Source organism: Suillus fuscotomentosus (assembly GCF_016647785.1).
Source record: "Suillus fuscotomentosus strain FC203 chromosome Unknown F5891scaffold_28, whole genome shotgun sequence".
Taxonomy (NCBI): Eukaryota; Fungi; Basidiomycota; class Agaricomycetes; order Boletales; family Suillaceae; genus Suillus; species Suillus fuscotomentosus.
The window spans coordinates 263,166-284,996 of record NW_024539540.1 but is presented as its reverse complement, the minus strand read 5'-3'; the positions used below and the strand labels follow the sequence as shown (position 1 = coordinate 284,996).

General features: G+C 48.2%; 5 protein-coding genes across 5 annotated transcripts; 3 read left to right on the top strand and 2 right to left on the bottom strand.

Moving 5' to 3' along the window:
- The first annotated feature begins 1,879 nt into the window (after positions 1–1,879).
- F5891DRAFT_1034573 (laccase) lies at positions 1,880–4,662 on the top strand. Its single transcript, XM_041361763.1, has 14 exons — positions 1,880–1,902; positions 1,969–2,012; positions 2,066–2,304; positions 2,358–2,409; positions 2,460–2,528; positions 2,582–2,742; positions 2,796–2,869; positions 2,919–2,946; positions 2,996–3,722; positions 3,773–3,793; positions 3,842–3,990; positions 4,039–4,062; positions 4,111–4,175; positions 4,229–4,662. The coding sequence occupies exons 3-14, from the start codon at positions 2,135–2,137 to the stop codon at positions 4,339–4,341; spliced, it is 1,653 nt and encodes a 550-aa protein (XP_041225766.1). The 5' UTR covers positions 1,880–1,902; positions 1,969–2,012; positions 2,066–2,134; the 3' UTR covers positions 4,342–4,662.
- A 179-nt stretch (positions 4,663–4,841) lies between these two features.
- F5891DRAFT_1034555 (kinase-like domain-containing protein) lies at positions 4,842–7,858 on the bottom strand. Its single transcript, XM_041361762.1, has 11 exons — positions 7,151–7,858; positions 6,993–7,055; positions 6,738–6,866; positions 6,362–6,439; positions 6,209–6,297; positions 5,948–6,158; positions 5,870–5,897; positions 5,755–5,817; positions 5,624–5,701; positions 5,368–5,574; positions 4,842–5,312 (listed from the first exon to the last, which is right to left on the bottom strand). The coding sequence occupies exons 1-11, from the start codon at positions 7,439–7,441 to the stop codon at positions 5,002–5,004; spliced, it is 1,548 nt and encodes a 515-aa protein (XP_041225765.1). The 5' UTR covers positions 7,442–7,858; the 3' UTR covers positions 4,842–5,001.
- Positions 7,859–8,746: 888 nt separating this feature from the next.
- F5891DRAFT_1034532 (uncharacterized protein) lies at positions 8,747–12,530 on the top strand. Its single transcript, XM_041361761.1, has 5 exons — positions 8,747–8,769; positions 8,829–9,426; positions 9,488–10,020; positions 10,069–12,223; positions 12,277–12,530. The coding sequence occupies exons 2-4, from the start codon at positions 8,942–8,944 to the stop codon at positions 12,105–12,107; spliced, it is 3,057 nt and encodes a 1,018-aa protein (XP_041225764.1). The 5' UTR covers positions 8,747–8,769; positions 8,829–8,941; the 3' UTR covers positions 12,108–12,223; positions 12,277–12,530.
- Positions 12,531–12,801: 271 nt separating this feature from the next.
- On the bottom strand, positions 12,802–15,170 carry F5891DRAFT_1227801 (uncharacterized protein). The gene is made up of 7 exons (XM_041369529.1): positions 14,547–15,170; positions 14,430–14,499; positions 14,185–14,369; positions 13,720–14,131; positions 13,571–13,674; positions 13,457–13,520; positions 12,802–13,410 (listed from the first exon to the last, which is right to left on the bottom strand). The coding sequence occupies exons 1-7, from the start codon at positions 15,159–15,161 to the stop codon at positions 13,055–13,057; spliced, it is 1,806 nt and encodes a 601-aa protein (XP_041225763.1). The 5' UTR covers positions 15,162–15,170; the 3' UTR covers positions 12,802–13,054.
- A 1,256-nt stretch (positions 15,171–16,426) lies between these two features.
- F5891DRAFT_323243 (amino acid transporter) lies at positions 16,427–18,854 on the top strand. Its single transcript, XM_041371342.1, has 11 exons — positions 16,427–16,851; positions 16,906–16,964; positions 17,014–17,078; positions 17,127–17,187; positions 17,235–17,454; positions 17,506–17,540; positions 17,591–17,642; positions 17,701–18,159; positions 18,220–18,305; positions 18,367–18,433; positions 18,483–18,854. The coding sequence occupies exons 1-11, from the start codon at positions 16,603–16,605 to the stop codon at positions 18,660–18,662; spliced, it is 1,533 nt and encodes a 510-aa protein (XP_041225762.1). The 5' UTR covers positions 16,427–16,602; the 3' UTR covers positions 18,663–18,854.
- Positions 18,855–21,831: the final 2,977 nt, after the last annotated feature.

Below are 21,831 nucleotides of genomic sequence, written 5' to 3'. Positions count from 1 at the left end.
TCGGTAATACTTCCATCGTGTATGATTACGCAGTTAGCTATCGTCAGTACCATAGAGGCGACGTTTTTTATTGATATAATATATATGCGGAATCGTTGTGCCAATTTTCATTTGCTGCCTTGTCAAAGTAGTACCTATCATTGGGCCAAAGTTGCAATATAGTAGAAAATTGGAAAACGCTTCATAGCCTCTCCCTCGACAATCTCACGCTTGTAGTGGATGCTCTCGCAACATCTGAACTATGACGACATTTCGGGACATTTTATGGGAGGCGCATATATCGCTCTAGCTGCAGCTGGTGTCGTGCCTGCGCTGATGCAGGCAGCAGGACGCTGGTCCTCGGATAAGTTCCAAAAATACACTCGGAAGAGTCAAGACATTTCATCCATGGGTTTAGGCGGGTTTAGGGCACCGTGACTCATCGAAAATTGACAACGCTGCATGCTCGTTTCAATTCTGTATTAAATCCATTGCCTCGACTGTATTTCTTGAGAGTACTAGTGTTGTGTGCTTGTCGCCTCGTCTGGAGTCCTATATGAAGAAAGAAAAAATATGACAAATTTGGAATAGCCCTATTATCATAAGCGTTTTTGTCGAGACTTCAAGACTCGTCTTTATCTGCCTTACACGTTTTGTCCCCGGCGTGCTGACTGGTAGCTACGCGTACGATATGATCTGCGAGTTTCCTTGCATACACGGGCTGTACAGTTTCTCATTGTCAAAACGGTCCTCCGAGTTGGAGCTGATATTGAGCTGGACTCGGAGGTTCCGGCTTGCCCTAAACACCTTGTCTACGAGTGCCAGTCGCCGTTGACAATCATGATGGAAGCACTTTCACTTGATTACGGTGACACTTACGCCAACTCGCTCATGGCAATTCTACTGTTTCTAACATTATGCGTCGGCATATCTCTGGCAGCACCATTTGCACACCACTGAGGGAAGAGTACGTGTATCAAAATAGAAGGCTTCTGGCTGTACCAGTGGTAGCAGTTACCAGCCACACTTCCCCGACTTCCCGTGGTCGACAACACATAGGATCTTGTCCGTGTATAATTAGCATATACAGGAGAGACTAGTAGCCAAGGCAATGAGAAATTGATCGGAAGTGGAAGTCGGGAGACCTGGTGCGCATGTACGCTGTGGATCTAATAAAGTCTGGCACTGATATGAGTCTAGACATGATTAGACTACGAGCCTACCATGATACAGTACTGCTACTCGAGGATGAGCACACCGCACACAGAAGCTTCGTTGGCGTGTATGGAATGAGCAGCGCCAATCTGATATTTACGAAGCGCGCACTTCTCCCTGAGCAGGGTGGGAGGGACCGGCTATTGAACCTAGTAGTGATACAAACACTTTGCTTTTGGAAGCCAATCAGTTCGAGAGAACAACGCCGAAGTGCGCGAAGGTGCTTAAACTTGAGGCTCGAGGTGAGGCTAGGTGAAGGCTTGCTTATTCGCGCTACCTGCCATTGATCAAAAATCTTATTATAGCAACAATGTTTTGTCCGTCAGACTGTAGAATTCAATAATTGGCTGTGAATATTGCTGTGCAATCCATTGACGACTATGGGCAACCATGCATCCGAGGACTGGCCTCGGACCCACAAGGCCACAGGGGTCGCCTGGTAGTTATCCTCTTCCGCAGTAGACTGCCTTGAATCTGACGCAGGTATTTGCAATTGACTGGTGAGTCTTGTCCACTAGTGTAACGTCGGAGCCAACGACTTCAAGCCATGTATCACCTCTTTGCAGGCTTTCAAAATGCCACATGCCTACTTCATTTGATCAATGCAATTTATATATTCTGGTCCATCAGAAGAGCGGATGGCAAACCGTTATCAATCATTCAAATCTCGCATAATGTTTCTCCCCTGCATGTATATGTGGATCTCAGGTAGGTCTGTTTCGACCGCATTGGTAGCACGGAGATTATGATGACCTTCGACGACCTTTGACGAAGATACGATCTTGGCAACATGATATGAATGACCCAGCATCTTCACGGTAACTTAGCGACTCCCTCTTCGTTTCCGACACTAATGTACATGGTCGCCCAGTACCTTGTACTTGGCCTCCTTCGCATCTGTCGCTCTGTTTTGTTGCAAGCACAACAACTGCATTGCGGTATGTATTTTTTTATTCTGAATGCATTTACATCATCCCTGGCGACGTATGCTGCCGTAGCGTCCATTTCCTCCCCATCACACTCATATCTCCTCACTTCTCGGTCGCTGAGACCTTCTACTGACTTAACTATCTCAAATAAAGTTATTGCGCCAGATGGATTTTCACGTTCGTAAGTGCACCCACAATTATTTATGTTCTTTGGACGATGTTGTGATTTACCAGAACGACACTTGCCGGAGGAACATTTCCCGGTCCTCTGATCAAAGCTAACAAGGTATCAATTTCACCTGCATCCTTTATGTGTTTCTAAAGTTTCGCATATAGGGAGACCACTTCGCCATAAACGTGGTGAATAAGCTAAATGATAGCTTTATGCTCACAAGCATCAGTGTTGTGAGTGACCAAATCTACCTGTAATTTTTTTTGGTAGTTAAATGATATTGCAGCATTGGCATGGGCTTTTCCAGAACGGAACGAACTATGCAGATGGTGTTTCATTCGTCACACAGTGTCCCATTCCCCCAAACTACTCATTCCTTCACGCCTTTGATGCCCCGAATCAGGCTGGCACTTACTGGTACCATAGCCATTATTCCACACAGCAATGGTTTGTCGACTCAAACTTTTCTGACAAGATGTTTCTGAGATCCTCATATCCAGTGATGGTCTCCGTGGCCCTTTGGTAATTTATGATCCCGATGATCCCCTGTCTTATTTGTATGACGTCGATGATGGTAAGTGAATGAACATATAATCATAGTATTTAGCTTAAATCATTGCTAGAGACCACAATTATTAGCATTGCCGACTGGTAAATCCTAAAATTCATTTCTAGTTGCCTTCTCGTCATCTTTCCACAGGTATCATATCGTGTCCACAATTCTACGTTACATAATTGGCGTCAGCCCGGATTCAACGTTGATTAATGGGCTTGGTAGATATGTTGGCGGGCCAGAATCCGAACTTGCCGTTGTCAACGTCGAGTATGGAAAGAGATACAGGCTGCGACTCATTGGGATGTCCTGCGAGCCTTCATTCAAATTCTCTATCGACGGACACAACCTCACTGTGATTGAAACAGATGGTATACTTACTGAGCCACTCTTAGTCGACTCGCTCCGGATTTTCGCCGGACAACGGTACTCTGTCATCCTCACAACTGATAAGCCCGTGAACAACTATTGGCTTCGCGCGCTTCCAAGTACCACTGGGTCCACGTTTGACGGTGGCCTTAACTGCGCCATCCTGCGATACATAGGTGCACCAGCTGCAGATCCAGCCACAGACTACACAGACAGCACCATGCCGATGCTCGAGACGAACCTTCATCCCCTCATCAATCCTGGTGCAGCTGGAATTCCTGAGTATGGCAAGGCGGACATCAACTTGAACTTGGTCGTCGACAACATCGGTGGACTGTTTTTTATCAACGGTGCCGTCTACGAACCTCCCATTGTGCCAGTACTCCTGCAAATTCTTAGTGGTGCACAAGATGCCACCGATTTGATGCCCATAGGAAGTGTTATTGTGCTGGAGGCTAATCAAGTCGTGGAACTGACTATGACTACAAACGGCTTCGGCGCACCAGTAAGCAATATCTACTATCCCGTAATTGCATAGTGTCTGATGGAATTTAGCACCCGATCCACTTGCACGGGGTTTGCATTCGGTCTTCTTGGTGTTGAAACATTCTGACAGACATCTAGCACCCGTTTGATGTCGTACATTCAGGTGGTGCCAGTGACTTCAACTATTTGAATCCTGTGCGCAGGGATGTTGTCTCTAGCGGTGCTGCAGGTGAAAAAATGGTTATTCGATGGGTTACAGATAATTCCGGACCTTGGTTTTTGCACTGGTGAGCATCCCAGCCCATTTTTCATAATTCCTGCTCACCCTCCGGCAGTCACATAGACTGGCACCTCAATGCGTGAGTCTTCTGGGCCGAACTTCGTTACTACGAGACTCACTACTCTAGTGGCTTCGCGATCGTTATGGCTGAGAGTCCCTCTGAAACTCAGATGCACCTGAAGGGATTACCGAGTGAGTATTACATGGGATTTGGTCCTACACGACTCATCGCGATTGTTTCCTAGCTGCCTGGGGAGACCTTTGCCCTGCATACGATTCGTTGACATCACAATTGGGGGCGGTCGACTCGTATGCAGAAGCAGCTAATATAACGACCCTGCTTCTTCCTGATCACTAAAGACATTTTTACCAGCAGGGCTGGGGAAAAAGCGCAAGAAAGGGTGGTTCTATATTGCTTAGAACAATTGATACGTGTACTGACACCGAGGAACATTTGTGTCTTACATGAGACATTCATACGACCTACGCTCTGTACTTGGAATTCCTAGATACAATGCCCAGCAATGTCGAACACAGCGTTTTCCAGTACATATGGGTAGTGCTGCATCATAGATTGTCGATAGGAAGCTCCTATATATTACACGGCGCGCATCGGACAAAATTCTGCATGGTACAGCCCTGCAGTCGCGACAAGTAGTTCAAATATTGACAAAATGCACAACGGACGTGACTGCAGCCATGTACAGGATCAGCTTATATGCAGTGCACAGTCCAAATAGTTCTACTTAGCCACCAATTACTGCACGAGCATTCTACAATGTACAAGGTTCTCAAATATCAAATATGACTGTCATGTGGCATACATCTTCCGGCAAGACCCCACTCCTCGAGCCTAAGAGTATTTCCAGAAAAAATAGTGATTAATGTGTGCGATGTCAGGTATCAATAACAAGTACATGATAGAGAGATCAACGAAGGAGCGTGCATCGTCTTAACTCTACGTATATCAACATAGTAATTCCATCCTTGTAGTCAATATCAAGGCTAGCGTTCGTGGTCAAATGCTCTTAGGGTTGTCACCTGACTTCGCAGCCAGGCTCACAGCAGCGAGCTTCTCACTAACATCGATACCCTCCGCCGCCTTCCCATTTGGACCCTTTGCAATAGATATATCGTCCTGAGACTTGAGCGATCGTTCTTCGTCGGCGTTGTGATGGTGAACGACATTTATATCCTCGAGCATTTCCTTTTCAGACTCTTGCTTGAAATGGTACAAATCATCGTTCAGCTTCTGCGCCTCTGGTGACAGGTGATTGACGAGCGATGTCATGCGCCTCATCGCCATCATACCCAGCACGGCTTTTCGGACTGCAAGTTACATTGCTCAGTAATTTCACGAGTGGAAGGGGAAAATGAGACACACATGTCCTCTTTGCATCGAACGCCTTCCTGACATGTGGCAACAAGTCTCTTGGCTCACCCGTCTCGTTCTCGACGAAGTGAGGTACCTCAGATGTGAGCCACTCGTGCTCAAGCATCTGTGCTGCAGTCGGACGTTCGTCGGGATCGACAGTCAAGCAAGTAGCAACAAACGTCCGCGCAGTGTCAGAGACAAGGGACCAATACTCATCTGTAGACGTATGAGGTGGCTCGAATGGCAAACCATAGAAGGAACAGACCAGGCTCAAACTTATAATCTCCGGCGATGATGGCTTCCATCTCTTGTCGTTGAGTGTCACGATCGAAAGGGGTGTAACCTATCCCAAGCTTTCAGCGCTAAAATCATTACAAGCGTGTCATATATGCGCACCAGCAAGCAGGAAATACGTGATTACGCCCATGGCCCAGACGTCGACAGGTTTTCCATGACCCGCTAGAAACAGTGTTAGGATAATGGTGAATGTCGTAGAATCACATTGTCGCACTCTTTTTGAAGATCTCGGGCGCCATGTACTACCAAAGCGTTTTAATCCACGTGCGGGAGCCGAACAACTCGAACTCACCCCAGGTGTGCCACAAACTTCCGTCAACATGCTCAACTTGTTCTCCGCCATGACTCGACTAAGACCGAAGTCTGCTATCATGATTTCCGAAGTCTTCTCAGGCTTCGACCGGAAGAGTAAGTTCTCCGGCTTGAGGTCACGATGCACGATCCCACACTCATGGATATATTTAACTGCCTGAAATATGGTGCGGACGAGCCCAGCCGCGTCACTTGCGTGTGGAATTGGTGATGTGTGAAATGGGAAGTAGGGGATACTTACGCCTCAGTGTATTGTCCCCTAGCACATATGCTATCGAAGAGTTCGCCACCAGTGCAAAGATCGAAGCAAAGGTAGAGGTTGTGTGATGTCTAAAAATATAAATGGAGCATTTGGTCAACATGCTGTACAAGAGCGTGTTCGCTGTGCACGGACCTCGAAGTAGTCATGCAGTGTCACAATATTCGGGTGACCACTCGATATCCTCTTCAATACAGCGATCTCATTGCGGACCTGAAGTAAAACGTAATCAGCACTGTTGGTCCGATGTTATATCGCAAAAAAAGAGGGAAAGTGGTTGTGGGCCTGCAAAATTTTGGATCTGGCGGCTGATAGATCATTGGACAGAATGTGCCCTGATCAGCGATCGTTATCAATATCATCGCAGCGCGCTTGTTTTTCCCATGACTGACGCGCTGTAACGTTACTTGACAACATGATATAATCAAACAATACAGGTTCAATTGCAGGATGCGCCCGCAGCGGCAGCGCAGCTAAACGATACAAAGCGGGATAGTGTATCCATGCTCACCATGTGCTCCCTCCCTTCCATGAGTTTCTTGTTAATGACTTTGCAAGCATAGTATTTGCCTGTCTTGATGTGTATGGCCTCCTTCACGATAGCATATGTGCCGCTTCCAAGCGTGCGACCAGTGCGGTACTGCACCAAGCAGGCAGATGATGTCAGAACGAGAAAAGCAAGAAGAACGATAATGCATGCGATGAGGAACAAACTATCCCCTCCTTTCTGGATGATAACTGTGGGCGGCAGAATTCAATCACATACCTGACAAGGAACGGTAGCAGATTGAGGCGGCATAATTGCTCCCTGAGCGTAAGAGTCCTGATTCTTGTGGTCAGATGAAACGAACAAGGGGCAGATGGAAGAATTGGGAGAAGATGAGATTTAGACGCAGCTGTAGAGCAGACCAAATCAAATCTCACCTCAATGACAGACTCCGGTATGCTTTCCTTTTCTGGGGGTGGCGGCGGCGGCGTGGGCGGCTTGCTGACTTGTTCTGGTTCCAGTTGTGGCTCTGGCTCCGGCACAGCAACAATGGTCGGTGGGGGCGATGATGCGACCGAAGAAGTTTGCTGTTGCGGACGCTTGCTCAATCCCACTGACGCTGCCAACGTAGAAGTCGAGAACCGTTGCGAGGGCTTTTGAGGCGGAGTGAGGGTTTGCGCACGTCTCGATTTGCGCTTTTCTGCCTGCTGGCTCACGTTATTCCCCATGCTGTCGCGTCAGGACTCGAAAAATGTCAATAAGTCGGTGAGGGATGGTCACGGCGAGGGACGAAGCAGTAGGCTCGCTGCCTGGAATTATCAAAGGTCGAAGGGTACCAGGCAAATATATACCGTTTGAAATACGAGTGGGCGCTTCGCTGACCTTCTATGTCGAATTCGAAGCACAGGTATTACTCTACCAAATTGCCGCAGAGCTGTGCACTTCGACTGCACCGCGTTCCTGGACAACGTCTCTCTTTGTCCCTGTAACCTGTTCTTTCGTCGAACTCCTTACTCGACCCGAGTCAAGTTTTAAGCTTAAGGCTGGGTAAGAACCTCTGCTGGCACTGGCTATGCTAGGCAGGAACACGAGGTTTTCATCTCGGATCCCCGCCGCTTACAAGCGAGGTAAACCAATCACTGCAGGTAAGTAGCCCTAGCTGGATTCGACTCCGAAGAGTTAGCATTTCACACTAGTACTCTGTCCTCAACAAGCCCCGCTCCATATTGATCAAGTTGTACGTCAATTCACCGGTCTGCATAGTGATTCTCATATTGATGCCATTTAGTTACCAGGTGCCTCGATACCTGTGTGCCGTTGGCTGGACAAGTCAGACCTTCATTAACATTGGTCATTAATCAGTAATGTTTGAACAGTCAGAGGAACCCACAGCTTCAGACGTGTTTGACTTGCGCAAATTTTGGTAGGCTATGTCCTATCATGTCTTGACCAATGACACGGACTCTGAATCTACCGATGCACCATAGTGCACACGATATGGGATCATTACGGGGTTTTTGGGGCACTACTTGACTGATAGTACCAAGACTACCGGAGCAATCTAAGTAAAAGGTAAGGTCTAGGGAGAACAGTGTGGGAATAATCTTCACGCGAACAACGCACGTCGCAAGCCAAGATCAGCACACTTGCAAGTCGTGCCCAGAGAATCTTCCAAACGTTGTACTGATCTAATGCGTCTGTTAGTACAGGTCGAAACAAAAGGGGCTACAATAGAGGGGCGACCATGCGTTTGGTTCAGGCTACCGTCCAAGTAATAATTAATAATACTTTCCATTATGATGCATGTCTCGGAATCTTAAATGGGCATGCATATGCGTGTGACTGTCACGCAATTCAAGGACAAGGACATGAGTGCATGATATGCAGACACGAATCTTCACTCCCATCAAGTTTGAACTTGCCAGCATCTGACCAACATAAGCTTTATTCACCATGCTCAGGCTCGCTCAGTGTCACGATGCTACTACATCTTGCGTTCATGAACATCGGCTGGCTCAGAAGCGGTTACGGTCCCGAACTTCCTGTCCGTACCCGAGTTCGTGATATAGTAGCCTGCCACAAATTAGTCTTAACGTAAACTCACGTACAGTCCAGAAAACCAACGGATCGTCCCGTTCTTGCTTTCTTGCATACTTGGATGTGGACTACGACGAAGAACATACCAGTTTCACTAGATTTTACAATATCTCACCCAGTTAATTGTCATTATGCTCATCCGTCTCGTCCCCTCCGTATCACATGGCACTGTTCTCTACAACGTCTCTTTTCCGATCAACTTTCCTAATTTGCCTACTCCCCCTGCGTGGTCAAACCAGTTACACCATCTGACCTCGGTGTTGCGCCTCGAACCTCCCCAGAACATCCATATGTTCGACCGTTCAGTTGGTCTGGTCGCCCGGATAACTGAAGTCATGTTCGATCTACCAACCAAGGAGGTCGTCGTGAACTTCGTTGATGGGCGCATTGAAAAGCTGCCTATGAACTCGCACTGCATGCAGATGCTTCAGGGCGTCCTTGACGACGTTAAAACGTGCACCGAACAGGAATCTCGTCGAGACAGCTTCGAATACGCCACCTCCACTAGTATCTGCAGCAATGCGGTCAGTTCGCAGGATATCCCTAGCGCCCCCCCGAAGTCTCCGAAATTGAGCAGGCATAAGAAGCAGCGCTCCCTGCTGTTTTCTTTGATCTCGTACGTATTGTCGTGTTCCTTGTGCTTTCTCTATACTGACTTGTTTTGGGCTGCTCTTCAGCTCGTTAGTACCACGTTCTTTGTCTCCGCCCCCGGCCCCTCCTCCATCACCTACCACACCCTACCCCTCGTCTCCCTCTCCCCTTCCGCCAATCCCCCCTATTACACCCCGCAATACATCATTTTCTCCCATCCCGCAATCTCCAGTCTCCCCCTGTAACTCCGCTTTCCCACCATCAACAGATCCGCCAATTCTCCGTCGTCGTGCACGCGCTACACTTATAGATGTTTGGAGACGACATGTTGTTTGCGCGCTTTCGGCTCACAACCATTATGCAGGGTACACTGAATGGGTACTCCGTGGTATGGCCACCAGTGCTCGCACCGAGCTGAGGGAAATCGAGAAATCCTGGCAGCCTGGGCGCGGTGCGACTCGCAGACATGGAAGGACACAAAGTGAAGGGAGACTCGCTCTTGACTTTGGTGAGCGCGTCTCTGAAGAGACGCAAGGACAATGGCGTGTACCTTCGCCATTTCTTGATGAAGTCGAGGGCGAAAATGATGATTGCGTCGTATATCCTCGTCACCCACAAGGTTTGGTTGATTCCATTCTAGAATGCTGTATTTCTGAAAAGTTCGTAGCACACGAATGCGGTGCAATTCGCCATGTCCGTAACCCAAGTACATGCGATGAACTGGAAGCGTATGCTTTTGAGTTCAGCGTGGAGAATGGCAGCCTCTTACGGGAGAGCTTCGGCTTTGGAACTGATGTTTTTGGTGATGTGTGGGATGATGATGACCATGTCGCTTTCAATAATTTTGGCGCCCTGCGCCTAGGAGCGGAGTTCACCTTCGACAACGGACAGCTCAATTTCGACGAGGATTTTGGAAGTGATCACGAGGGTGGCGACTATTATGCTGACATGACATTTGCTGCTATGCCGTCCGATGCCACCGAGGAAGATGAGTCAGATGAAAGCCAAACATCTTTGCGTACCCCCGAGGACGGTGAAATGCTACCTCTGCCGCTCCCAGCTACATTACCAAGATTATCTGAGAACGGTTCATGCTTTCAGCAGCGCAGTCATTTTGACGCCATTCCGACGGTCGTCTCAAAAACTACTTCTTCCCGTCCAAAAACTCGACCTCTTCGTCCAAGCCCCGGAGATCCTTCTGCTGTGCCGCACGTATGTGCCAAGCCCACTACCGCGGCGCCATGGAACTGCCGATCGGCGATGCATCCACAGCAGTTATCCACGCATTTCCCTTCATCGCCGTCTCGTCTGCCCAAGCGCATGTCCATTCCGAACGCGGAGGAACTTATTTCCACTCGTGTCGCCTTACTTTCACGAATTCGAAGTGCTCTAACTTATGTGCGTACTCGTGCACGCGAGGAGCATTGGGGCTTGTTATGGTCACAAAACTCTTTTGGGTGTGAATTGATGGACCCTGAATCTGAGGGGCAACTTGAAATTAGGGCACGCAGGCGTGCATGGAGTGCAGGCATCAAAGTCACTGCGGCTTCTGCGCCAACCTTATTTTCGGTCGCTGTCCAGGGTTCTAGCCCGGGTACGAGGGTATGGGATGGTTCGGTCCCATCTGCTGTGCATATCCCTTATCGACCTCCTGGACTCGTACCACCTGTGACAAAGGTGAATGGACCAATTATTCCGACTGGCCTTGTGTTGGGCAGACCTCTCAGGCGGTCACCATTAGCCATGTATGTGTGGAGCGCGGATGATGTGGCTAAGAAAGACACTGGTCGTCACAGCAAATACGGAGATATTGACCTGAAACGTGGTGGAGAAACAGCGGCTTTGAGGCGCCCCCTGCGTGTTTCATTCCTTGAAAGTCCCACCAAGTTGCTTCCTGTTCGTGAGGAAGGCGACGACGAGGAAGGAAGAACCTCCAAGATCGACTTCCCGCAAAGCCCTACGTCGCCGACTTCACCGACTTCACCTGAAGTTAACTCAGGCGTCACTCCGGACGAGAGATATGGTATCAGCCAGGGTGATGTCAGTGCGACTGATGATCCATTCTTTTGTTCTCCCTTTCATGCGCGTGCGCGGACTACGAGCATGTATCCTTGCTCTCAATCCTCGCAGGAACTCCCTATGTTTAGGCCAAGGACGCCTCCCCCATCGTATCAGGCTGCCATTGGTGAAGATAACACCGATGATGATGACGATAACGACGATGAGTCCGACAATGGAACACTCGATGCCTGTGCACTTTTATTCCAACCTCTTTCAACGCTGTGCTTGACATCGCCCACAAAAACTACACCTACACGGCCTCCGCTAGTAACAGCTCCGCCATTTACTCCTCGAGTTCGTGCTGTATCCTTACCCACGTGCCCACGTCGCCCACGTAGTCCATCTCTCTCTTCGAGGTCAACCGATGAGGAGTATCAGGATCTGTCGCAGGCTTACGTTGCGCCACCACCAACCACCCCCATTACCGCAGCGCCAACCATTGCAGTGACTGAGTCTTACCTCACTTATGCGCACCTTCATGCCCCAGTGCCTATCAGTGGGAAAGCTAGCGTGACAAAAGGCATGTGTGAGAAGGGCAAGGGAATAGCAAGCCAGGAGGTGGTGTTTGAGCGGAACGGGGAGGAATATACTCTGGGTCTGGAAGTGGCGTTGGGTAGGGCAGAGGAGGGACGCTCAGTCTGGTGAAAACAGAAATGCAGTTCAATAGAACCAAAACTTGGGAACCGACTACTAACTGCTCTAATCCTTATTCGTGTCTATCATGCTTTCTTTTGCACCAGCTTTCGCGTTTTCACCCCCATGTAAGTGCGTGCTATCTTCTGGTGTACCCGCGAGCTCATCTGTTTCTTTGTAGAGGATCTTAATTGACACATCTCCGGCTTCTGCCTAATAGTCAGCATTATAATGCTTTTACCTAGACCATCAGATATATTGATGGAATCTACTGGTCATGTGTCACGTAGTCTCAGCAGGCCTGGAACTTTCATTGCTTAATGGATCCTCGCGCACGGTCATAAAATTCATTTATCTTGAGCTTGACGTGTTGCACCCGTCTTCCTTCGTCAATGAGCACGTGGCATATACGTTTCTGCTAAGCATCAGTCGCGTTTACCAAACGCCGCTCCCTACAAGCAGACAATGACAAAAGTGGGTTGCCACCGTCCAGACGTAAAGAAAGTTGAATTCAAGCATGGTAGCGAACCGATTTGGCACGGATCACAACCTTGAACTAGAGTTGTGATAGAGTTGCCGTGAGTGCTCGGTAGCACTGGACGCAATTAATTCTTCAGTTTGCCGTTGATCGGTGTTCCACCCCACCCCAACCCCAAGCCAAATCAATCAACTATGTAAGTATGTACGAAATCGTGATCTATACACGCTCAAATTAGATAAAAATAAATCTCCGTTACATAATGAGCTTGCAGGTACGAACGGAGAACGTTGTGTCGCTTGATATGAATTTTGTCTCACTGAGATAAAATTACACTGCGGTGGGAGTCGGTGATTAAATACGTTATTCCCCTCACCCCATCTTCGAGGAACGCCGCAGAAAAGCCGTTGAGCCTACTACCACCCGAACACCCTATATTTGAAGATCATCAGATGATAATGCACCGAGATTAAGCGAACGCTTACTCCTCGTGCATCTCAATCCCACCAACGGCCCAGCGTCTTCCACCATCTACTTGAGAAATCACGTGCGCGACATCATCACCCATACCCGTTGGGCCGCACACGCCAACCACGACACCTGTGATGTCCAAGCTGGCCTTGACATTAGAACCGTAAGATACCGCACGTGACATCACTGCGTCGAGGACTTTGGCGATCCTTGGACGTCCTGCGGTGAGCGTAAGCCCTGGTGGGAGGAAATCCTTCCCCGCGGGTTTCTCGGATGTGCGTGTGTAGTGGACAGATATTTTGAGTGGCGTGTAGATGCTTTGTTGGATAAGCGCCGTTAGTTGAGGGACAAGCGGATTGAGGGAGGCTAATGGGTATGAGGAACGCTCAGTCAATATGGTAACAATACGGACCAGAATCTTGAACACTCCAGATGACTTCTATGATTTTTACTCGACTGGCACCTTCTGAATCTCTCTAGCAGCAGAGGTTGAGACAGGAAGTTAAAAATGCTCAATTTGACTTACTTGTAGGATGTCCTGTACAGCTGAGAGAGCAAAGGTAATCCCACTTCCACCAACAACGAATATCGCAGCGGAGTAGCTCGCAAATACGCAATGACCTGGTCCACCTACACGACAATAAACAACCATTAAAAACACCTGTTGCCACTTACCGTATGGTCCTTCAATCATAACTTGCACCGTCCTCCCATATGCACCTTCATCTGATCCGTACCCCGCAGCTTTTGCCATATCGTACAATCTCCCCGTCCACCCGCCGGTCTTCTTACATAATAACACCATGCCTTCAGGTGTCTTCGTAGCGGTAGCAATGGTAAATGGGTGACTCTCTGCCCAACCGATCCATCCCATGGCGGAGGAAAGCACACGAAGGCGTACGTGTTGTCCTGCCCTCCAGCCAGCATTGAGCTGGGGAACCTCGATACGTGTGAGCATGAGATCTGGAATAGGACGTATGCGTGCGTTAAACACGCGTGTTTTCATCAGTCGGATGAGGTAGTCGAGGCTGATGATACCGGCGGCTGCAATGACGTACGGCCAGACGCCAGGTTGATGAGCATGAATCTGGATATGCATTGTTAGAAACTGGCAATGGCATGGACACAATTTGGGCTTACAGCTGGGAGAAAGAGGACGAATAATACGACATGCGAGTAGTAGAACAAATTGTATGCCCGTCGTCTGAAGAATGGGATCGAAAATAGGTATATAAGATCTACAGCGACGAGCGCAACAAAGGCCCATATATGTGGTGACATGCGAATGTTTTTAGAAAATGTATGATCGATCGTCCATTGATAAACTAGAATAAGGGCGACCACCGGACATCAGCGCTGAACGATTACGACCTTCTCAAACTCACTGTAACCAATCGAATGCACGTTAGATGCAATCACGAGGAGCGTCCCCGCAAACCTATGGATGTAGTTGAGCTGTGGAGAGTCCGTAAGAGTTAACCCGAGAGATTACAATCACTGACCTTCTCATACCCGAGACCAAGAAATATACCCAATATATTATTTTTTGTCGCCAACAAATATACAACAGGAATCTGGGACATCGCTACGAATCCAGTACGCAGCGGATCGGCAAATGGGTTTGACTTTAGGAACCCAGCATAAACCAGAGCCGCAGAATAGATCACCAGGATCAGTGCCTGACCAACAGAGAAGCCAGCGTCCAGTCTGTACCTCAGGATATTGGCGAAAGTTGGGACGCGCGAGGACCATGCACAAACATGGGGTGGGAGTGACCAGCCTTCTTTCTTTGCCGCTGGGTGTCGAATGAGATGCGCTTCGGAATGCAAGGTGTGTGATTCCTCCGACGTAAGGTTGTCAGCTGTGGAGGGGCCGGCTGAAGGGGATTGTACAGAGCGTATAGGGGGCCTTGGCGCTCGACGCTCGAGTGGGATGGCACGGAGGATATGTCCCTGGCGCCATTCTGCAGCGCGGGAGAAGCGTGCAACAGCACGAGGGAGCGCGAACAGGGCAAACACACCGGCAAGTGCGAGAAGGAAGACATCGATGTGGAATACAAGTTGGAAGGCGTTCACGGCAGGAGAGGTACTTGATACTGATAGTGTTGTGGCTTCCATGTTTGGAATGGTTTAACCTGTTGGATCGGTTGGAAGGTGAGGCTACAAAATGAAGGTATTAGAATAAGTACGGGACCACGCCGTGTCGTTGGATAGTGTGAATGAGAATCTTGGATGATGAGAGGATGTTAAAACCGACTCGCATATAGAGGTGTTCAAGTCTATATGGAATATCGATGGATAAGCATCATGCTACCTGTGCCGGTAAAGCATGGAAGCGATGATCGATATGGAATATTCATGAAACGTGTTTGCATCATGTCAATCAGTCCGAGTCACAGTGAGGGAGTATTGATGCCATTAGTAGGCATACAGTGCGGTTGTACTGCGGCGGAAATGAACACCTGGCCTATGAATATTGTCGACCGAAGTTAACCTGCCGAGGAGATGAGTTCGACGTGCTGCATGCAAAGTTGTTACTCTCACTGTACATGTCCATTCCGTCCTGAAAAGGTTCGTGCGAAGTCTTGTGGATCATGTCGGGTCTTGTATCGAAGCTAGCCTGGGATATAGGCCATAGCAATATTTGGAGAAGGTGAACTTCAGTAGTGCCTGCCCATTACGGCTTACTACCTTGTATTGGACTCCGACTACTAGGTTATCTCCCCTTGGCCTCCTCATGTCCCAGAATTTTGTCGTTGTCTTGCGTGCCAGTGCTTGCAGTCATTCAATTGTCAAATGCGAGTCCACCCGCTTGTTCTAGTTGGCCACACCCATGACTCTTTCAAAATATTCGTGAAGCAATCAACTGAAGCCATCGATCCTTTTCACCTCTCTTAGGCTGCGAACTCAGACATGTGTGAGCTTCATCAACTGTGGACGAGGAATTATGCTGCCCGCTGGCACCAGTGGTGGCCGACGATATGCTCACAAGCCATTAGGGAATTGTAAATCACAGAGCTTTGTCATGCGTGCCCATCGTCTATAAATTTTCCCGCCAACTGACCCAACCGCCCGAATAGAGACATCACCATAGTCAGTGCCAATCTGGTGTTGAATCAATATCGTCTTGGTCGGTGTTCCGCTGTCAATTTTAAAGCTCAAATACATCTGCTTATCCAATACATTGACATTACATTTCGTGGTGTCTATTGTCCAAAAGCAAATGGCTGCTTGTTAGATAGTAATAGCGAGCGAGCTGCTGGTCTCATCAGATCTACTTTCTCTCACAGTGAGCCCACCAGTCACCTGTTGATGTATTCTAATATCGACCGTCAATGTAGGACACGTCCACCATAGTCAAGTCACAATGTACTTACTCCGCTACGGGAGAGAGTTCAATGCCAAGGCAGAGGCGCACGCTGTTGCCTCTCCCACCAACACCTTCCGGACCTGAGCATGGCATAGACCTGAATCTGGAATTGAGCTCTCACCTTATCTCTACTTTCTCTCATTCCATATAACGTCGATTATCCAATCGTTGGTGTGTCTTACATTCACTATGGGCGAGCTAGAAAGTACATCCTCCAGTGAGGGAAAGGTCGTCACCAAGGAAGAGGCATGCAACGTTACCGTATCCGACCAACGCCTTCTGGACCTGGGGTATAGACCTGAATTCCGCCGCGAGATGTCTCTTTTCGGAGTGCTTGGGATATCATTCTGTTCCATCGGCATTCTAAACGGAATGAGCAGCGCTCTTCAGACGGGGTTGTTCTCTGGAGGTCCGCTGGGTCTGTTTTGGGGATGGAATGTGATTTTGACGCTTAATCTCCATGAATATGACAATAACTCATGTTCCATCCAGATTTGTAGCTTATTCATGCTTCTGATCGCGTTCAGCTTTGCAGAGATCTGCAGCGCATAGTAAGTAATTCATGCCCTGTCAGAGCCTATGTCTTAAGTCGTCGCATAGCCCAACAATGGGAGGACTCTACTTCTGGGTTTGCAAGATGAAACCAGACGTGCCCATCCTTGGCTGTAAGTCTTGATGCACATCCTCCGAATAGTGTCTGAATGAATTATCAGTCTTTACTGGCTGGCTTTATTCTATGGCGATGGTATTCACAGGTGTTTCCGCTAATTTGAGGTGAGTTGTCTGTATCATTGAATCAGAACCTACGATTTGTCATCTAGTGCCGCTCTCTACCTTTCGTCCATGGCAGAGGTTGGGCGAGGAAGAAGTCTAACGAGACTAGAAATCGCTGCGATCGCATGGGCCGTAAACATATTCTCTGGCATAATCAATACTATTGGAACGAAGGCCATAGGACACATGAGCACATTGTTTGTTTGGTGGACGCTCGGGGGCACGGTTTGTTTAGTCACCACACTGCTTGTGAAAGCACCCAGGATGGTAAGGTTCTGTCAAAGCGCAAGGCACGCGGAATCTGATTATGTCTGACAGAACTCTGCTGACTTCGTATTTACTAATGTTCAAAAGTAAGCTTTGCTCATTTCATGAATGAAAGAGGCATTGACTGGTCGACTAGCTTCACCGGCTGGCAATCCCAAGGCTTTGTCGTGCTTCTTGGGTTTCTTCAGGTGAGGATCGGCTCTACACATGTTGTACTGTATGACTCACGGCGTGACATTACCCTAGGCTGTATACACACTCGAGGGGTGCGAGACAGCAGCTCAAGTAGCAGAAGAAGCTGTACGGGCGGAGATCCTGGCTCCGCTCGCTGTAGTAGGCAGCATCGCAGGTTCTTGGCTGATCGGCCTCGCGTACTTGCTTGCACTTCTTTTCGCAGTTCAGGATATCTCTTCCGTTCAGGCCACCACGTTTGCCATCCCAATTGCTCAACTCTACTACGATGCAGTCGGGCCCCGATTGTCACAAATGTGCCTGGTTGTGATAATGGTTTCTCAAGTGATGGCTGCAATCACAACGTTTACTGCAAGTTCGAGACTGTTCTATGCGCTCGCAAGAGATAATGCTTTCCCATTGAAAAAACAATTCATGACCTTGAACCGATTCCAAGCACCATATTGGGGTGTCTGGAGTAGCGTCTTGATAGGATGCATCATATCATGCGCTTACATCGGGTCCGCGATTGCAGTCAGTCGACCCAACTCCTTGCTGTGTTTCTTTGCTCTGATACTATACGCGCTTTCACAGTTCAACGCCATCCTATCCTCGGCAGCCATATCGGTGATGTTGAGCTACATGCAACCCATCATTATTCGAGTGTTCTGGCCTGACTCGTTCGTCATCGACAATGATGTATTTGAGCCATACTTGACTTATTTATTTTCTTGAATTTAGCATCGAAGACTTTGGACCTTTCCGTCTCGGAAAATGGTCGTGGCCAGTGAACTTGGCCAGTCTTCTGGTACGCAACTTCCTCATCTGTCATACATTCCCATTCATTATCCGTACAGTTCACCATTTTCGTCTGCGTTTTATTCATCCTGCCCACGGCATACCCAGTGAACGTCTTCAACATGAACTACGCAATTGTTGCTGTGGGCGGTCTTCTGGTCGTGATCACGATCAACTGGTTTTGGTGGGGAAGGCATAGCTTTAAAGGCCTTGTCAAAACGGCCATGCCTCGACACTGACATGAGAGTCAAAGGCCAAACAGATAAGAAAACAAATTCTTGGCCTCTGTATCACATGGCTAGCGGTACAATTACTATAGATTCTGATTGTTTTAACCGATCACATTCATCACCAAAATTACCGAATCCAGAGATCACATGATATATTGAATTTTCTGACGCCGCCAATTGTATATACCTGTGATATCCGACATTTGAAATATCGTAGCGATACAATGATACCAAACATACCATCTGTCAGACACAAGTCATCCAGTAGAGTAGCTGTCAGCCAGATATCAGACATATCCAGATACATCCAATGTATCATATAGAGTAATACAACGAAAAATGGGTGAAACTGAAGTAAAGTACCTAAAGGGCGCCCGCCGCCAGAGCACTAGTGTCGGTGTGGAAAGTGTTCATGAATTGCAAGTTCTTGGTACATCAATAAAAGCTAGGTATGAGATAGGTGCTTGATAGTAACGACCGTGATCGAAAAGACTTTATACACATACAAGCTAACATTCCAAAGGATAACAATAAATGGGTAGCGTTCAAGACTGTCAGGTATTATTGACCAAAAAAACCCTTCACTCTCCACATAGTGTCCAAGGAAGCAAACGGGAATCCGATTAGCAGCGTCATCTGCGGTTATGATTTATTGATTCGACGACTCCGAGAACGCTTACCAGTTGAGCAAAACCTTCCTCTCCGATGACTTGTGTTACGATGGATTCTAGTTCTGCATGGGATAACTTGTGAAGGGCCGGAGTGTCATGCAGTGATGCAACAAGCTGGGCTCGAATTGAATTACAAACTTCTGATAGGCGACTTTCCGATTGAAGAGATCATGTGACGCTCGAGGGTAGTGGAGGCGGGGGCATCATGTTCGGACTACTGAGAGCAGACGAGGATGGTTGGGAAGAATCAAGGTACAGAGCCTTTGTAGAGTGGATGGAACCAGCCGATGCTTGGCATTGGCTGGACTTTGGGATAGCTATCGGAGGTGTTTCTGGAGGTGTAACAAAGGTGCCGTCACAAGATGGTGCAGCCACAGATATCGTTTTCGTAGAACTGTTCTCAAAGCCAAGGAGTAAACCTAACTGGTGCCGATGGCGCGAATGCCGGTAAATTGGATTCGGACGATGAATTTTCTGAAAGTGGGCACACCGTCGTCAGCCTCTGTGACATGACTATTCAAAGCCCGCCGGCAAATTCCTATCAACTATCGACGCGCTACTTGATTTTTGCTTATCTCCCTATTCTATACCAATATCAACACCATTATGTAATTCCAATCCAATCAATTGACACGTCTCTGCAATGGTCACCATCACTCACACAGGCGACCAGAACCACTAAGTTTGAGGTGCCGAATCCTGCTGCCTAAGTTCTAACGCGCCATTGACATCGGTTACTCCGAAGTATTCTCCAGACTCAGTTGATCTCCCTCACTACACACCAGAAACAGTGCCAGGCATTCCCTTCGGCAGGTAAACCTGAAGCCCTGCAAATGTCATGAAGCAAGTATTGGACATTCTCCAGGACTCCACGATTGCGTCGAAGATTGGAAAGGACAAACAGTCTAGTTTCCGGGGGGTGTACAAACGATCCGGGGGGTGTACAAACGAGTCGCAGCGGAACATGACGACGAGTTCCTTGAGCGATACACTACTGACATGGACATTGTCTTGATCTTCGTAAGTTTAGCGTTCTTATCTTCGGCGCATTTTAAGACTGATGTTTGATTAGTCTGGTCTTTTCTCGGCTATCAGCGTGGCTTTCATCGTCGCGATGGAGTCTAATTTCAGTCCTGACCTCAGCGACATCACGAATTCCCTTTTGAAACGGCATCATCGAGTCTGAAGGCGTCATTCCAGATTATATTGATGGAATTTGTGTCACTGGTACGTTAGAGCCACTATTTTATTCTTAGGCTAATATCTTTTTAGATGCGAAAACCCTGCAGATCGCCCGTCGAGTCTTTCTTGAACAAAACTTAAAGCTTGTCGGTGCTGTGCATCAAATCAATCATCAGCACTTTCCACTTCCCTCGCATCAAGATTCCTACCATGTTTGCTGCAGTGATTCCCTGCCCTGCCAGGCTATGGCTTTTATACTGTCTTATCATTCATCTTCGTGAGTCACTTCCGTTTGATCTCATTCGTTCCATACTTAGCCACAAAATCTTGCAAGGTGCCATCCCTCCACTTGTTGGTGGTACACCATCCTCGTCGCCATCGTTTTCGCCCTCGCTACTAGCCTCTCCATCACCAATAACCTTCACCTCATCTCCAAAGTCGAGATCATGATCGACTTCAATTCAGCACCCTTACCGCTGTCTTCATCTTCCTCTTTGTCACGCACCTCCTCGCAGTTCCCCTGGCAGGCACCTCCTTGCAGCTCCCCAGCGCCTGTTCAACGCAAACCTTCTCCTTTGAGTGAAACTCCGACGTCTCCTCCACCCGCTGGACACAAAACAAAACGAGCAGCACCGGTGCCTCGAGCTGGTGCCCATGGTCGTGAGAGTTCTAGTAGCTATTTGTACTGTAAGATTTTTATTGCAATCACCATGGTTCGAGAGTTGGAACGCGTTCTGTTCGGAACTGTTCACTCAGTTGTACCTCACTGCTTTGCATTACCATTAATTCAATGCATCACATTGTTATATCCGAACGCAATTGCAATGTCTGATGAATCTGAGCGAAATTCAAATGCATTATGTACATAGCAATGTTTGATATATCAGTACACTAGCCTAATGCCAGACTATAGTCATACGGCAGTCGCAATGTCGGAATTGAGTTTCCTAACATTGCCTTACATTGAGACTTGCGCCAGATACATATGGCAGTTATGGTGGCTCCGACATGGTAATATATGACCATCTCTGGATTTGGTAATTTTGGTGATGTTGCAAGAAAAATTATGTTCATCGCAGTACATGCAAGAGAAACGTGCGTCATACTTTCATTTGGATGCGCACAGAACGACGAGGGCTTATAGCCGATTGTATCCTGTTGTTTGGGCTCGAAGAATGAGCTATTCTAGAAGATGGTGCTATAGGGAGGGGTGATGCATATGCCGCGGGGGATAGAGCGTCTTCGGGCACCTTTGGGAGGAGTTGAAAGGTTCATCTATGGAGGAACGCCGCGAGCGCCTCATGAGATACGTCCAGGCTGGTGAA

What these genes read in the sequence shown, in the direction of transcription:
- F5891DRAFT_1034573 (XM_041361763.1), top strand. Translation starts at nt 2,135, where the DNA reads ATGTATTTTTTTATTCTGAATGCATTTACATCATCCCTGGCGACGTAT. An exon ending in ACCCGATCCACTTGCACGGG is followed by an intron (nt 3,794 to 3,841) that starts GTTTGCATTCGG and finishes ACAGACATCTAG; the next exon opens with CACCCGTTTGATGTCGTACA. An exon ending in GGACCTTGGTTTTTGCACTG is followed by an intron (nt 3,991 to 4,038) that starts GTGAGCATCCCA and finishes ACCCTCCGGCAG; the next exon opens with TCACATAGACTGGCACCTCA.
- F5891DRAFT_1034555 (XM_041361762.1), bottom strand. Translation starts at nt 7,441, where the DNA reads ATGGGGAATAACGTGAGCCAGCAGGCAGAAAAGCGCAAATCGAGACGT. An exon ending in TACCGGAGTCTGTCATTGAG is followed by an intron (nt 7,056 to 7,150) that starts GTGAGATTTGAT and finishes TCTGACCACAAG; the next exon opens with AATCAGGACTCTTACGCTCA. An exon ending in AAGTTTGTGGCACACCTGGG is followed by an intron (nt 5,898 to 5,947) that starts GTGAGTTCGAGT and finishes ACGCTTTGGTAG; the next exon opens with TACATGGCGCCCGAGATCTT.
- F5891DRAFT_1034532 (XM_041361761.1), top strand. Translation starts at nt 8,942, where the DNA reads ATGCTCATCCGTCTCGTCCCCTCCGTATCACATGGCACTGTTCTCTAC. An exon ending in CTGCTGTTTTCTTTGATCTC is followed by an intron (nt 9,427 to 9,487) that starts GTACGTATTGTC and finishes GCTGCTCTTCAG; the next exon opens with CTCGTTAGTACCACGTTCTT. An exon ending in ATATCCTCGTCACCCACAAG is followed by an intron (nt 10,021 to 10,068) that starts GTTTGGTTGATT and finishes AAAAGTTCGTAG; the next exon opens with CACACGAATGCGGTGCAATT.
- F5891DRAFT_1227801 (XM_041369529.1), bottom strand. Translation starts at nt 15,161, where the DNA reads ATGGAAGCCACAACACTATCAGTATCAAGTACCTCTCCTGCCGTGAAC. An exon ending in TCGTCCTCTTTCTCCCAGCT is followed by an intron (nt 14,132 to 14,184) that starts GTAAGCCCAAAT and finishes ATGCATATCCAG; the next exon opens with ATTCATGCTCATCAACCTGG. An exon ending in CTGGAGTGTTCAAGATTCTG is followed by an intron (nt 13,411 to 13,456) that starts GTCCGTATTGTT and finishes CATACCCATTAG; the next exon opens with CCTCCCTCAATCCGCTTGTC.
- F5891DRAFT_323243 (XM_041371342.1), top strand. Translation starts at nt 16,603, where the DNA reads ATGGGCGAGCTAGAAAGTACATCCTCCAGTGAGGGAAAGGTCGTCACC. An exon ending in GGTGTTTCCGCTAATTTGAG is followed by an intron (nt 17,188 to 17,234) that starts GTGAGTTGTCTG and finishes TTTGTCATCTAG; the next exon opens with TGCCGCTCTCTACCTTTCGT. An exon ending in TGAACTTGGCCAGTCTTCTG is followed by an intron (nt 18,434 to 18,482) that starts GTACGCAACTTC and finishes TTATCCGTACAG; the next exon opens with TTCACCATTTTCGTCTGCGT.